At 33.1% G+C, this 17,396-nt stretch overlaps 1 protein-coding gene across 2 annotated transcripts in view; it reads left to right on the plus strand.

Annotated features, from left to right (window-relative positions):
- The first annotated feature begins 4,615 nt into the window (after positions 1-4,615).
- Positions 4,616-17,396, plus strand: part of LOC112526596 (protein LIGHT-DEPENDENT SHORT HYPOCOTYLS 10-like) — a 20,034-nt gene continuing 7,253 nt past the window's right edge. For both annotated transcript variants that reach the window (XM_025136945.1, XM_025136946.1), the window contains exon 1: positions 4,616-5,376. In XM_025136945.1, the coding sequence (XP_024992713.1) occupies positions 4,808-5,341 (534 nt within the window). In that variant the 5' untranslated portion in view covers positions 4,616-4,807 and the 3' untranslated portion in view covers positions 5,342-5,376. The remainder of the gene's footprint in view (positions 5,377-17,396) is intronic.

The following is a 17,396-nucleotide window of genomic DNA, read 5'->3' on the forward strand; positions in this document are numbered from 1 at the left end:
TTAACCCGTTCTTAAATTAATTAATCATTAATAGCTCAACTCGGAAACTTAGTCATATTGGGTTAACTCTTGCCATACTCAGGGAAATAACTTTAAACGTGTAGTAAATAAGTGGAACCACCGGACAAAAATGAAATACTATCACTTCTGACCAGTTATCTTGCTCATGTACATAATTACGTGAATCCGAAGCGGGATAGCCTCTATTTTCGGACCCAAGATTGGTCCGCTAGGCCGATTTAACAGGAAAAATAATTGTGATCACACAACTGTCAAAAATAAGACAAGTGTTTTAGGACGAACATAATAAGAGTGCAAGTATTATATTAAACAACAAAAACTAAAAAGTCGTTTGATACAGTACGAACGTGAATTGTGAAAGCAACTTGTTGAAAAATTAAAAGAATTAGATTGGAGGAATAAAACCTAAACACCAACTCCTATGGAAAAATGGGCACTAAATATACTCAAAATCCCATCATACATTGCATACAACATTATGAAGGCAATTGCAATATTCATGTAAGAGACATATACTCGTGGGGTGGGTCCACCTTTCATTAACATTTATCAAATAATTCTATCTTCTTTCTGCCCTCTTTGAAAATGTCTTACTTTTGACAGACTTCAGATATATTTTTCTAACCTTTTATCATTATAAGAGAATCATCGTCATCAATTCATCATATAAAATTAATCAAAACATTAATTCGTTTTTAATACTAATTAATTACTGTTTGACTCTATAAACCTACCACCCCCACAAAGCCTAATTAAGCACCTCCCACATGTCAAGCATTATTTTATTGATGTAAGCATAATTTTTGTTGGATTTGCATCACATATTAAATTGATGATAAATCATTAGAGGTCTAGTACTAGATTGATTTCATCTTTCCATAAAACACTAATGGAGGTCAAGGACGAAAGAGAGGCACAATCACTCAATTATTAAGGGGTTTATTTAATTAAAGATATTTAATTATATTGTAATTAATTATGTTAAATTTTATAAATACCCATGTAATCTTTAAGGCCCCACCAAATCTCTTCGAATCAAACAAAAGAATTGAGTAAAGTAGGATTAAACGATCGGATTTGGTTTGGGTTTGATCGAGATTACAAAATAAAACTGTTTCTATTTGATTTTTATAAGATAAATAAATCAATCAACTTTGTTTCAATAAAAAACAATAAACCAAATTAACCCTCTTCTCTAGTTTCTTACTTTTCTAAAATGATGGAATCAACTTTGGTTTGGTTTGACTCATTACAATTTCATGGTTTAAATAGTTTTTTTTTAAGATGATAAGGTAACTGTTGTTATATCTACTAGCTACAACCAAAATTGAGTTTTTCTTTCTATTATGATTAAAAGTGGATTAGTTTAACGTATTTTCCTTTCTCATTTGATAGTTTAAACGCACACATGTTTAAAGTCTCGTATCAACTAAACTTGGACCAATTCCCTTCTATATATATATTATAACATTTTTTCTTTCTTCAAGAACTTTTTTGGAGAGTAATTCGGATTTTCACATAGTATCAGAGCAAAGTCTACAACTCTAGCTACTTGACATTATGAAGTTTGCTCGTCTAGTCCTCTATCGAAACCATGCGACAATTTGTGCCCATCTACATATATAGTTTCCCTTCCCTACTCAAGGACTCTTTCAGAAAATAATATAAAGGTTCCACGTATCTTTATAAATATCATTGATGAAAATCATGGATATCTACTCATGTTGGTTTCCTATTATATTTTAACAATGTTTTATTTTCAAGCCCAATTAACTTCCATAAGTTTTTAATAATAAAACATCACTTCAAGGTTGCGTTTGATACATTTGACATGACATGACAAAACTCACTGTCTCTAGTCATACCAAATATCAGACAGACAACTTGTTCTGTCCACTATTGTCTTGTTCAATAATGTCCTGTACAATTATGTCATGTCCAGTCTAGTCCAATCCAATTATGTCTGCGTACCAAAAATTGCCTAACTGCTCATTTAAAGTTGAAATGAAGATAGGGGAGACTAATTGCACCCCTATATATACATTGCAAAATGCACACCTACCTAATACTTTCCTTCTCACACACATCAACATCAAAAACTCACCTTTTACTTTCACAATGCATGAATTGACTCGATTTCAACATTAAAAAGGGTGCAAATAATAATCCATGAAGATATTGAGCGGGAATATATAGCAGAATTCATGTCCTTTCAATTCTATGTTCAAACACTATAGGCCTATTAATCTATGTCCAATTAAAGCAAAACAGTAAGAAAAGTACTAGAATCTGGTTAGAGCTTAGCGTAGGATGCATAAATCATGTGATGAAATTAAATAGAGTGAAACTAAACTTTTTTGGAATTTTATCGGAAGTATTCGATGTACCATATGGTATTAAAAAATCTAAAACGGAGACGTAGAGTACATATTCTTCACTTAGTCACTAGATGCACATCAAACTCTCGTCAAGTTTAAATGCAAAATCTTGCTCAAACGTGAATAAAACTATCTTAAACTCATCTACGATGTTTCAAATCAACTGTTCATATCATAATTATTAATATTTACAGGAATTTAAAGCCAACCCTTATATCAGTTTGTCATTTTCGGAAGATAACAAAAATTATTCGATGGCTAATATCATTATTTTGCTTCCTATTTGGTGGTATCTTGAATGCAATCATATTCACTGAGAATTTGTTGAAGGGCAAAAAAAATCCTTCAAAGACATGTACAGTAACTTTTGCAGAATACAGATTTTCAACATTTTGTACAACGAAAATTCAACCAAAAAATTGGCACATCGGCCAGTAATACAAAGTTTTGTGTTGACGTAATTCATACGAAACATGATATGTTTACGACTATTATTATAATAATTGTTAATTAGCAGCCTCTCCATCTCTCTCAAGATTCCCTTTCGTATATCATTGCAAATATTCAAATATATTAGCCTATCATCTAGTTTTCTATGCCAACAACCTACTCAGAAGAACTTCTTGTCAATTAATTTATGCAAAAAAAAAAAAAAATTATTCATTTGTGAATCGATATCAAAATTTTAACCCCACTCGTGTCTTTTTATATGTAGACATGATGATTTTGTAGCAAATACTTATGACGTTGGATGATCTTGAGTCTCAGCAAAGAAAAGCATATTGTATTAAGATTTTATATATCTCATAACTGTAGAAATTACCTCCATATTAAAGATCTTTCACCCACTGACTATTGAATCACGGAGATACCATATGTATATATATATATATATATATATATATATATATATATATATATATATATATGATGCATATGAATATCATAATAATTGTGCATACCCTACTTATAAATATTAGGGCAAAATGCACAAAATAGCAATCTACTTTCATAAATTTATTTATTATAGCATTGTACTTTTAGTTTTTCTTATTACAACAATGTACTTTCAAACTATTTTTTATTAGGACATTGTACTTTGAAAAATTTACCCATTATAGCAATGGGTAACCTTTTGATTTAAATTTACCCATTATACTAGGTTTTCATGCCACCTCATTGTCCATGTAGGCTGTCCACATGTACTATAGTGATATGACTTTCTTACTACATCATTGTACTTTCAAAATTATTTTATTATAGCATCTACTAGTTCTTAATAAACACTACATTTTTAATTTTAATATTTAGATATTTTACATGTTATTTAATAAATGTATTAAATGAATTAAAAAAATTTAAATTATTCATTAATATACCAATATCAATAAAACTAGTAGAACACAACTTATATCGCTAACATTTTTAAAAAAATATGTGTTTTTTGAAAAAAAGGAAAATAAGAATTGTTCTCTTTTACCAAAAAATATTATCTTTTAAAGAATATATTATATTTGTTCAAAAAAATTTTACTTGACGTATAAATATATTAAATTAATTAGACTTTTTTGAATTATTTATTAATATAACAATATTAAAATATTGTAGATAACAATTTATTTCGTTAATATTTTAAAGAGAACTTTAAAAGATATGTATTTATTTGAACAACATAAAATAAGAAAAAGTTACTTTTTTTACAAAAAAAATATATCTCGAAAATAATGTTTCATATTTATTTAATAAATATTTTGCTCTAAGAATATTTAATTTGAATGCAACTTAATAAAAAAAAGTAAAAACAATTAAATGTTTTTTTAGATCATAGCAATGAAAAATGAAAATCATTAATAATAATTTGAAATATATTTTTATTTTTATTTTAGTTAAGTCATCAAAATGATGTGGCATCCACATCACCTCATTAAAGTCACACAAGCAAAAAAGTCAAAGGGTTAACCGGTTTAAAAGGTAACAGGTTACCCATTGCTATTATGGGTAGATTTTTTAAAGTACAATGCCTTAATAAAAAATAATTTGAAAGTACATTGCTATAATAAAGAAAAACAAAAGTAGAATGCTATAATAAGAAATTTTATGAAAGTAAGTTGCTATTTCATGCATTTAACCCTAAATATTATATTGAAAGATTAAAATTAAAATTAAAGTAATCGTGAGTGCTTATATTGCCCCCAGGAAGAAATTGAATAGAAATTGATCGAGGGAAAAAAGCTTCTCTGAAGGGACCCATGATATGTCTCCTCAGTAGTAGACTCAATATGTGACCTTCATCTTTTTTTTTTCTCCATTCTTCTCTACCCTTACCTTTTAATTTTACTATTTTTCACCTTGGATCATCCATATTTTCCCAAAAACACACAAGATTTGTCTCCCGAAAACGCAGCTTCATGTCAAGTAACATACCGAAAGATCCGTCTGAAGGGTCCTCGCGACCTGCGAGCGGTGATCAAAGCCTTCATCCTGCACCTTTGAGCCGTTACGAATCGCAAAAACGACGTGACTGGAACACTTTTGGGCAGTACCTAAAGAATCAAAGGCCTCCGGTTTCTCTCTCGCAGTGCAACTTCAATCACGTTCTGGAATTCCTCCGATACCTTGATCAATTTGGAAAAACAAAGGTTCATTTACATGGGTGTGTTTTTTTTGGGCAGCCTGATCCACCAGCCCCTTGCACTTGTCCTCTTAGGCAAGCTTGGGGAAGTCTAGATGCGCTAATTGGGCGATTAAGAGCCGCCTATGAAGAGAACGGCGGCTCTCCCGAGAAAAACCCATTTGGAAATGGAGCAATTCGGGTTTATTTACGAGAAGTGAAGGAGTGCCAAGCTAAGGCCAGGGGGATCCCATACAAGAAGAAGAAGAAGAGGAAGAATCAAATCAAGGCCAATGAAGAAGTGAAGGCTGCCAAGCTGCAGGCTACTTGAAAATTGCTCCAATTCGGTTTTCTCCACGCAAAATGGTAATTATATTTATAGTCATACATATATCATACATATTTTCTAGCTACTTTCTTGTTTTAAATAAAGTTTCATTCAAATTAGTTGACTAGTGACTTCAAACTTCATATGGAGAACCCTAAAACCCTTGAACATAAAACCCTAATTTTCGTGTTTAAGCTCTATATTTCTGAAAACATATATAGGCATCTCTTGAAATCGTTAAAGAAACTTATAAACCCCCCAAAAAATAGACCATGTAGATGATCAAGTTGGACAACAGTCTCAGTCTCTCTCTCTCTCTCTCTCTCATATCATGCAAAACACTGTTTAGCGAATGGTGTTTAAATTAATATTTCTGGTTCAAATGTCCACTTTATATTTGTTTTTGGCCCTTTTTGGATTCGCTACGATTTTGTGCCCCCTATGGATGACCATGCTAATCAATCCCCTCCTTACAATGGACTTAGATTATAGGACTTATCTGATTGTTTGCAATATAAATGAATTTTAAACATAAGAATCTTCCCTCCAGCTTGAAACAAAACCAAAAGAAGGATTATAAAACAAAATAAGAGAACAAACGCCATGTCCTCTTAAGAATGAAATATTAATTAAAGTGGCAGACTATATATCATATGAGTGCTCGTCCAAAACTATACGTATGGCAATGCTGTCATTTTATGCCTATTTTGGATTATAGTAACACTCCTCTCAAGTGATAATTGTATTTTGTTATTGGTATTGCGTGTTTAAGTGTAGTCTTTGTGTTTAGCATATTGTAAAATACTTACTAAAAGATCCCACAATCATCTAGCTTGGTTGCTTTATGGGACTACTACTTGCATCAGTCTGTGTTCAATTAGTATGTAGTTTTGCGTATGGAAGTGTCTGTTATCTACATTCTCAGATCGTTAACAGTGCTACTTCAGTACAAGTTAGTTATTAAACATATTAACGAGTCATTCTGCAGTGTATACTTAAGATTTCGTAAATGTTAGGGTAACATTGAGGATGGTAGAACGTGGAGAGGTCATTGTAGTTCAGGTACCTGATATATATGTACACACATGCACTATCTGGGAAGAAAACAAGATAAAGCAGAATGCATGGAACTTTTGAGAGCCTTTACTCAGAATGAAGCACTCTTCATTAGAATTTAACATTTACCATCTAGTTCTCTCTCTCTCTCTCTCTCTCTCTCTCTCTCACTCACTTCTCAGTTTTCTCACCTTCTTCTATCCCCGTCATCGAGTAACTGTATCAGGTGGAAATTCTCGAGCGTCGTGCGTTATTTCGTTGAGCTTCTCTTGAATTAGTTTCCTTCTATGGTGGATTCAAGTTAATTCTGCCCATTTGTGAAAGATTTCTTGTAGACACAAGTAGACAATCTAATGAATGGGGAAAATGTTAAATGGTATATAATGAAATCCTTCATGGAGAATTGAGATTTTGCTGGATTTCACTATATGTCAATATATAGTACGAAAGTATAACTTAATTAGGATGGATGTTCGTGTATCATATTAGACAAAAAGAAGAAAAAGTAAATGTACGAGGACTACTAATTAAACTAAATATCGAACTCGCCGTTTCCCCCTTTTTAGCAAAAGAGAATCTTACCATATATATGAGTAGATATAATGTGCATAATCATTTTCTATTAAATTAAATACTTGCATTAAGTTTAATTAGTGGGAAGTTTAAATTGACCAAAAGGAAATCATGAAATAAATGCGACTGAATTTATTACAATCCCATAAAATTTGGGAGAGAATAATAAATATCCTAGAAGAAGGTATTAGAAATCTGGGTTTGGTGGATATGTCAATTGAAATATATTAATTTGAATAGAATCTTGGATCTTGTACAAAATACTTTCAATAAGTAATATTTCGATCATATTATAGCCTTGATTTTCATGAAATTTACTTAGAGAAAATCTAACTTACACTCTAGCTTGTATGCTCTTAGGATCAACCACTTTTTTTTGCGTCAAAGATCTTACAGGAACTGGAGTTCCATCTCTTTTCCATTTCCATTAAGGAGTTCTTATGTGTTTCCACGCTCCTTTGAGACCCCGAAAAATGGACAAATTCCTTTTCTTAGGAACACATACATGATTCGTCCCTACAAAAAGGATAATGGTAACCCCACCATTAACTACTTCATTTATGAAATTTATAGTAATATTGAGATCAGATCCTCTAAATTAGAAGTCAATCGACAATTATTTTTGGTAGGAAGGAAGTTATTTTGGTGCTAAAACAGTTACCAAATAACCAACACGAATAAGAACGGTTACACTAGATAAGTGTCAGTGAGGGAATTCACTTACCCTACTGATCATACCACTTAAGACACACACTAATCATACTAATCAGCACCACGGAAAGTACACACTGATCATACATATTAGTGTCAATGAAGGCACACATGATAGTGCCACGACTGAAAGCACACACTGATTAGTGCCTCTATAATAAAGCACAATGGGGCACAAGGGGTGTGACCCCTTGACCCTATTATACTGCAATATCTGGTTCAAGTTAGCTTATACAAGTGTGATATCCACACTACCTAACTCATATTACAGCTTAACCCAATTTCCTTTTCTCTCATGTAAATCTCAATTGCACTAAGATGATTGATAACACTATTATCACCAACAAACGGAAAAGGTAGCACATCATATGGGTATCCAAAGTATCTTTAAGTTGGAGAATGCATGTTGCATTGTATAGATGTGTTGGGTTCACTAAGTACATAACTTCTTCCAGCATATATTTATAAGTGTATGCCAACCATGTGGCACTTCAATCGACATCTCCTAAGCAAAACCAGAAATTGTAGCTTGGTCTATTTGGAACATAAGGAGGAAAACTAAAACCAAAACCAGACAGACCTTTATTAAGCATAATGGAAAGTTGATTGGTAATCATAATATGAAGAAGCTCAAAAGAAACTAAGTGAGCAAATATGCCCTAACAAAGGGACACTTAATTTTAATTTTAATATAGTTGCCAAGCACTTGTCATGCTTAAAATGTTCTCATCTAGGTTCTTGAACTCTTTCAAAATTTGAATTTCTTCTTCTAGTGGCCGACCATCTACTGCTAGGTATTTAAAGGACCTTCTTTGACCTTACTTCTTCCATTTCTCTTGTTGTTGATGCCACCATCATCTTCTGCATTTCAAATATGGCTCTATGGTCAATGTGTTCGTCTTGCCTTTCCAAAAAAACTTCATCTCAATATGCACATATTCGAGAACCAAGAATGGGACCGTGCACCATAGAATTGAAGATAAACTGTCACACGATATGATACACAAAAGATATACGAAGTTCTCCCAAAAGCGGTAGAACTGGAAGATAACAAGACATTTGTTGGTTACTTAATTAGGAGAGTAAGTTGGAATTGGAAAGCATATTATAAGCCCCAAGCATATGAAAGGTTATTAAAGGTCTCAAGCTTATTATTATATCGATGTGGATCAAGAATAAGGGATTAGATTGGATATTGTCTCACGTAGAATATATCAAAAGATAGTGTTCATTTGTGGAATAAAAAATTCGAGTGATTTTGCGTATTATATGGCATTCTACATTCTTACAAACTGAAGATGAGAAACTAGTCAATGATGGGGTTTGGGTCACATCCAAAGTTTCGAATGATAAAGTTACAAAGTTTTAAACAAACACAAGATGAATGTGTGACCTTACTAACGAAGAATGCAAAATAAATTGACTGAACTAATGAGAAACAAACAAAGATGTAATAAACGATTAAGGAAAGCTCAAGTAAATACTCATGAATATAACGTGGTTCCACCATCAGAGCGAGTGTATGTTGACAACCAAAAGTAGGATACATAAATGATCCAAACAGAGAAACAAAATACGAAAGGATTACAAACCGAAATCACTTTGTGATTCTATAACTCTATGAGCCACATGAGTAATCCTTACCAATGTTTATTTCTCACTCAAATTCATGATGTGTTTTAGCATAAATTCCAAATATATTTATGCGACAAAAACTAGAGAATCCCAACAAAAATTGAGTAATAAAATTCAGGTTCCTCGGTACAAGACATATATCAATATAATATACGGATTATCTGAGCATGCATGCGTCTCCTCATTACCATTCAATCAAGGGGCTAAAGACATCACTCTCATCATACATGAGGGACAAATCTTCTCTTGATCCATGCTAGCACTAGAAAGTGATACATGTTATATACAACAATCATTTTGTCATCCAATTAGAAGTAGTATCAAATCATGTAACTCATACATAAAGCAATATCCATGATCTCATGTAAAAGGACTACATGTACAATGATTAACTGAGAAACACTGATGGTACTCATATGACATCCAATACAATGTTCTCAAAATGAGTCCTATTTGGTACACAAGATCCCTATCTTGTAGCCATATATGGATTACATATCTCCACATGAGTACCGACGCATACTAGTCAATGATGTATTACCTTAACTTAATCCTAAAGTATACTTGACCATAGACGTTTAGAGTAACATCATTTTAAAGTTATTATCATTCTTAATTAGGAACACAGATCATATAAGTGGACAGTGCCTTTTATAAATAAAAGTCACGACTCAATATATGAACGTACAACGATTAGATGATAGACTTATGGGGATAAACTAACAATTGTCATGCCTAATCAACCTATATTTAGTGGATCCATGAATAATGACCCGAACAATCTTTGCTTATTAGGTTTCTTCATCTTGATTTGATACCATAATCTTGAGACAATAACAGGAAGAAGAGGTTAAAGAAACCACCCCTCTTATTGAATTGAATCAAAGGATTAAGGAAAGTCTAGTTCATGAAAATGGTGTATGGGATACCACATTTCATGACTTCATCTATTGTGTGTAATGAAGTTATAGGGAAACATTATTGATTCTAACCCAAAAAAAGAACAACTGGCCAGAGGGCCATAGAAAAATATAACTTGTTCATATAGATATATGTAGATCACTCTTTCACATCTCTAATAGGAAAAAAAAATACATTATATGCTTTATTGATGAAATTACTAGAAAAAATGGGCTTACCTTTTAATAGAGAAATTTGGATCATCAAACATAATTGAGTTGCATTAAGAAATATAGGATAAATAGTAAATATCTAAGAATAGATCGAGGATGAGGATTCACATCATGTGAATTCGATTGGTTATGCTTATGTCAAGACGTTATTAATTATAAAATATACTCTACAACAAAACGAGCAGGTAAAAGAAAAAAATTGATCACAATGAATCAATGATAAACATGGTTTGATACATGGTATCTGAAAATGGGATTCCCTAGCTAGACTTTGTGGTATGGACAATATATGTTCTAAATCAGAGTCCTACAATGGTTGTAATAAGAATCAAAATATTGGAGGTAGCTTAGAGTGAAAAAAACCATGGTCTTCGAATATGTTGCACATGTGAGATGAACGATATTTGATGCAAATAGGTTCAATTATGTTATATTTGGCGTAGGTGAAGATTTTAAGGCATATAAACTCTATGCCCCTATATATTACAAAGAAAATTATAGTTATATAGGTGGCGTGTGAGAAAGACAAGTCTTGCAATAAGAATTTCCTTTATAAAGAAAAAAAATGGCTGATTCAGAGTGAGATGAAAAATAATGAGGAAGTGATGTTGAAAATGATGGAACAAACAGTGAAGAAGAAGAAGTCATTGAGGAACTAATTTGTGGATTGCCATGCATTTGACATAAAAGAAGGGTTATCATGCATTTGACATAAAGGAAGAGCTAGAATTCCTTTCATTTGACATAAAGTAGGAAAGATCATTTAAATAAAAGCTATTATGACTATGGCTCTGTTTGCTTCAATACAATCATATATATCTTGAGATCGCATTTTAACACGACAACTAGAGGACAACCAATGATATAGAGATAAATGATATAGAACGAGACAACAAATGGGGAGTTGGGAACTTACTGTTCGGTTTGCCTACACATGCAAAAGAGATAGGAGTGAAAAGAGCCTACAAGACTAAATTAAAGAAGAATGAAGAAGTGGACAAAATCAAAACACATTTGGTGGCCAAATGATATGTGCAACGTCAAAGGTATAGTCTATAATGAGAATGATTACGCATCTAGTAGCTTACAAATGCCACTTCTATCAACTTGATGTCAAATATGTTTTCCTACAACAGGAACTTAGTGAAAAAGTGTACATGGAGTAGGCTAAAAAAATACAGGCTAAACAATCCTAAAAAAGTACACATGTTGAAGAAACCCATGTTTAGACTGAAACAAGCTCTAACAACTTGATTAAATTGTGATGAAGTACATTTGGTAAGTGAAGATTGTAGAAAGGCTAGAGTAAACAAAATTTGTTCATTAAAAATATGAGTGGTAGGTTAAATTTCACACTGATTGTTTGTATGTCGATTATTCAATATTTACTTGCAATGATGATTTCATATTTACTGATTTTAAGACTTCAATGTTTAGGGAGTTTGTTAGAGATGGCAAGAAAAACTAATATCCAACGGGAAACATGATGCTCAAACCTGGTTTACTAGGGAATCCTCGAGTGGACCGGGGATGGGACTAGGAATCTTTGAGGTTAGAAACCGAAGATAGGGAAAAGGATACCCCTTGATCCCTGAACGTGTACCTAGATCGACACCTACACCGGCACTGGTCATATAATATGACATCCATAAGTTTATCAATTATTGATGTCAACATGTTTACATACTTCTGCTTTCCATCTTGTATTTGGTTGATTTGTGTTTCCAAACTAATTCAAATATGATTCTTCTTGGTTTAAATTGGTGGAGACTTGTCTTTGTCTTCCCATGTCTTATGCCTAGATGCGACATGATCTTTAAAATTCAACAACAAGATTAAATCGTTAAGAAAATGTTTGATTAAAGTTTCTAGTACGATATGTCGTTTAAACATGAGTTTGGTATATAAAAATCCCCGTTTACCGTTGGAGACAAGGATGTGAATGGGGATTCGGGTCCCTGGTGTAATATGATTGATTTGGGTACGAGGTGTTTTCTTGGTGTAGAATAACTGGCAGATGCACCCTTATGGATGTGGTAACCAGGATACGACTGATTTTGTCCGACATATGTAGTGTACATTTTTATCAATGCAACCACTTTATTTTGTGTGTGTAACCACTTTCTTTTTTCTTATGATCGATTTGATATTGAGTTTTGTGGTATTATAATCCTAATTCATATATTAATATTTATTTCTACAAATAATTGAGCTTAATTTTTTATATTTATGTTAACATTTTTTAGTTAATTTGTTTGTAGACTAACTTTTTAGGGTTAATTTGTATATTTGATGCTAACTTTTTTTAGGGTTAAATCGTTTACATTTCTAGTAATATTCATGTTTAGGATTAATTTGTTTATAATTATGTTAATTATTTCACAATGAATTTTTTAAAGCTTTGCCATAGAAAAAAAGTTTATCATTATATCACGAATGCAGATATAAACTAACCGATTCCAAAAGATGAATAACCATAATAATCAATTCTAGGGGGTAATTAATTTGTTAGTCACTTATAATAAAACCATACTTTTCCTAGATCCACCTCTGCGTAGAAGCATTGGAAAGGTGGGGAAAATATTTACATTTTCTAAAGAAAATGTGCTTGAGAAGTGTTGTAAAGGTTCAAGATGGAGCATGGCAACAATCAATCTATTTTCCTGTTGTTCTACGATGTATGATGTTTAAAAATGAGAGAGGATTGGTGTTACGAAGTTTAATTAAGGAAATGATGGGTAGCCTCATGTACTTGACAGAATGAAATCGGACTTCACGTTTGCAATAAGTTTGATTAGTAGGTACATGTCTAACCCGACTGACTAATTGCATTGTTTGACAAGAAAGAGGATACTAAGCTATGGAAAAGGGGGTATTGGACTTGGAATTATTTACAAGAAGGGAGGGTGTGAAAGTCTTATTGGTTATGTTAATAAGGACCATGCAAGAGACATAGAAGACAAGAAAAGTAGATCGTGTTATGTCTTCATGTTAAGTTGTAGTTGTTGCTCGGTCCCCAAGAGAACATATGATGGTCACACTATCAACCACCAAAGTGTTGTTTGTAAAGTGCTTGACAAACTATTTGGAGATGAAAAGGATGCTAGAAAAGTTGAGTCTAGAAGAAAGTAAGTATGCTAACATCCTTGGTGATAGTAAGTTCTACCAGCAAACTATCGACGGACCCTATGTACTTTCATTTTTTTTTCTCTCAAACAAGGAGTAGTTGAGTTGGTTTATTATGGAACATAAGATAATACTTGGCATATTGATGATAAATGCATTTCAAAGTCTAGAATTCAATTAGGAGATTGCTAGGTTCCCGATGTAAACTAGGAGTTAAGGAACTAACTCAAGGGAGGGAATGAAGAGATAGTCTAGGTTACTGTTAGGAATCAACCCCATTTTTCTTTCAATTTGAATAAGTCTTTAAAGTCCTAATCTTTAGGTCATGTTGCAATTATGACGTTGATATATGTTCATGTTTTTTTTCATTTTCAGTTGTCAAAAGGCAATTTAAAAGACTAAGGGGGTGTTTGGGATTGCTTATTTAAAATGCTTATTGACTTATTCTAGTGTGCCACCGGTAATAAACATTTTTTTTATTGTTTGGATGGAGAAAAAAGAGAATCCTTATACCGGTGCCAGTAATAATAAGTAGTTTTTGATAAGTTAATCTCTTCTAACTTATCAAAAACAACTTATGAGATTTGAAAACCAAACTACTTTTTTAACCCTGATAAACCTTCTCTCCTATGATGACAGTTATATCCTCTGGTAAAGCTCCATTCTCCTCCAGCCTTATCGGTGTCCTATCCATTCTCCGACCATATCGGCACCCATTCCATTCTCCAGCCACATCGATTTTCCATGGTGACAATCCTATCCTCCATTATAGCTCCTCCCCTTTTTTCTCCGTTGTCTCCCTCCTCCCTACTTCACCGTTACTTTTACATTCATCGCTCACCCATGGCTTCATCATAATACACACCGGTCCCTCCTCCCTCACACACACCAGTCCATCTTCTTCACCGGTGGAATCACAGGGAGGATCAAGATCTTGAATCTTTGAGACAATTTTGAAACCACAGGGACAATCGATCTAGATTTGGTTGTTTGAATTTTGGGCTTTTTGCCCTAAAGTGACCCTCTGTATAATCAAAAGGCAAAAACACAGGCATGATCGAGATCCTTTTTGGTTATTTGACATGTATAAGAAAAATTTGTCAAACATTAAAACAACAACTTATCAACTTTTTATGTTTTGGTATCTCCATAAGCTAATCCAAACACTTTTATAAAACTTTACTTTGACAACACATAAGTTGATAAGCACTTTAAAAAAAATAAGTTGTTTTAGATTATCAATCCCAAACACCCCCTAAATTGATTCAATAAGATGGGTGGTTTTTCTTGAGTTCCTCATCTGTGTTTTTGAGTCTCGACAATCGTTACATTAATGATGAGGCTGAGAATGAAGTGCAACATGGCCATCTAGAGGAAGGACAGAGTGACCTTCACATGATTCATGAGTAGAAACCATATATATATCTTGGGCTTGAACAAATGTGGGAATGCTATGTGGTGTTTGTGATGATATCTCTCATAGTCAGGGAGCTTTTTAAGGATTAATGTTGTTACGAAATTACACAATCAGCTTCTTATAGGTCGTTTTAGCCATCTTTTCATCAGAACAAACATCAAGAATGGACAAAGATCCTGTGGAAAGATTTCTTAAATCAGTTTAATTTAAGATGAATTGAAGGGCTCTGGATGGTTTGTTGTAAAGGAAATTCTGGTCTAATTTTTCCCAAAGCTGCAGGCTATCGGATAAATCATCTTCAGAAATAGTTTGCAATCTAGTTCAAAAGAACTGTGACTCCAACTGATAACTTTGGAGTCAAGGGCATACCGAGCTTGATCTGAGGTGTCTGGGGCATCAAAGTACCATCAGTATGGCCCCAAACACTGTATTTGAATACCGATTTCCACGTTTTGAATTTACAATTGTCATCAGCAAATTTTAAAATGAAATAAGGTTAAGCATATATATATGGAGGGAAAGTGGATTTAGGGTCGATGGCTGTTGTGGGGGGTATTTGGGTTGTCATGATAATCAATAAAAATAAAGTACTATACTAAGAAAAATTAAAGAGGGAAAATAATCAGACTAATCTCACTCATGTTATGGTCGTTATTGATGAGATTGTGGATCGGAGAAGGTAAAGTGTGAGCCTTGTGAATCAAATGTGATAGGGTATTTGACCGGAAAAAATCCATCATAGGGTAGATGACTTTTGTGGGTGCGGAAAACCGACGGGAGAAAATGGTGGATTATTCCGATGCTGGTCTAAGTTAGAGCATGAAAATTAGGGCTAGGGTTCCCTAGACTGTTCTAATACTAGAGAGGACTGTGCTACCATCATCCCCAATAGAGTCAGGGACCAATGTTGCTAGTCCTGATTAGAGAACTAATCCTAGCAAACTACATGCGTCCACATACGGATGCTGCATTGAACCATTCTCCATAGAGTCTAGGATTCAATGTGGTTGTTGGAGTACATTTATACTTTGCCATGGTATCAACACCTTTGTTCTTCCTACTCCATTAGGTCCGACTTATCCATAATTGCTACATGCATTTGAACCACACAAACTTCAACTCCTTGAAAGGTGGGTGTAGTCCAAAGTAAGTGAATGATACCATGACAATTACGCATATCTGTGACCTCATGCACATTGGCTAGTTAGGCACCAGGTTTTTGCCATTTTGACCACCCCTTGGGAGTTAAGTTGTTGCTCAGCACATTGATCTAGCTACGCATGCATCTGAGGTTGGATGCTTTTGGCAGCTGCACTAGATACTACGTACTGAGGATTTGGGATCCTCCTGGACGAGAAGAGTCTATCATGCAATTAAAAGTGTGCTCAATTAATTCTAACCACACTCTATGACCCTTCTTTGTGGCCTTATCACTTGCCCAATAGCTAGCGACAATGTAGCTGCAACCGTAAACTTCTTTTTTCATTTCTAATTCGTGTTCTTATCCATCTTGGTCAGTGACTTAGGTTGTTAAATTTTCATTGTACTTTAGTAGTATCATGGTCGTTAGTGCTTCATTTCTATCAGCCAAAATTTGCTTCTAAGGACAGTTCTGGTTTCGGCTTCACTGCACGCTTTGCTTTGAACCTGACTTACACAACTCTTTGTCCAAATCTTTAGGTGTGTTGCTCACTGGTGTTTAGTCCTATGATTCCACAATATGATGTGCTTGTACGTCTGTTCTATTTACAAATTACAATCTCCACTCTCATTTCATTTGCATACATCATATAACACTAATACATCTGGGTTCAATGACCAACTCACAGTTCACAGTTCCATTAAATTAATAATTCTTAAAGACTTCTTTTTATAACAGAGTTGGTTTAAAGTACCTCATATAAAACATGAAAAAGTGAATAATGATGCAGACAATCATTTAGTACACTTCCTTAATTACTTTATAAACATAAAAAGATGCAGAACAACATCAAAAGTTTAATGGCTTGATCAGATTTAATTTTTCAGGATTTTGTAGTTTTCCTGATAGCAACATCAATCCTTTTTCTCCATTTTCAATGACTTTTTTTTGAATGGCTACGCTTTTCCAAAGGTGTTTCGGTCTTCACAAAACAAACTAAAATTGTCATACAGTAATCAAAAGAAATATTTACATTACTATTTTAATTTGTTTTAAAATATGTATTTATTTTTAAAGTAAGGATGCGGTTAACAAATTTACTGATAATTGACAAACTAGTTAATGAATAAATTAAGTTTAACAAAAACTAGTTGATAAGTTAGATGAAAAATGTAAAATTACCAATAAAATACAATATAAAAATTAGTCTATTATAAATTAAAACAAATTCTTAATTTTATAATATGTTAATTAGTACAAATATAA

The sequence above is a fragment of the Cynara cardunculus genome (assembly GCF_001531365.2).
Source record: "Cynara cardunculus var. scolymus isolate 2C chromosome LG 14, CcrdV1, whole genome shotgun sequence".
Classification (NCBI taxonomy): Eukaryota; Viridiplantae; Streptophyta; class Magnoliopsida; order Asterales; family Asteraceae; genus Cynara; species Cynara cardunculus.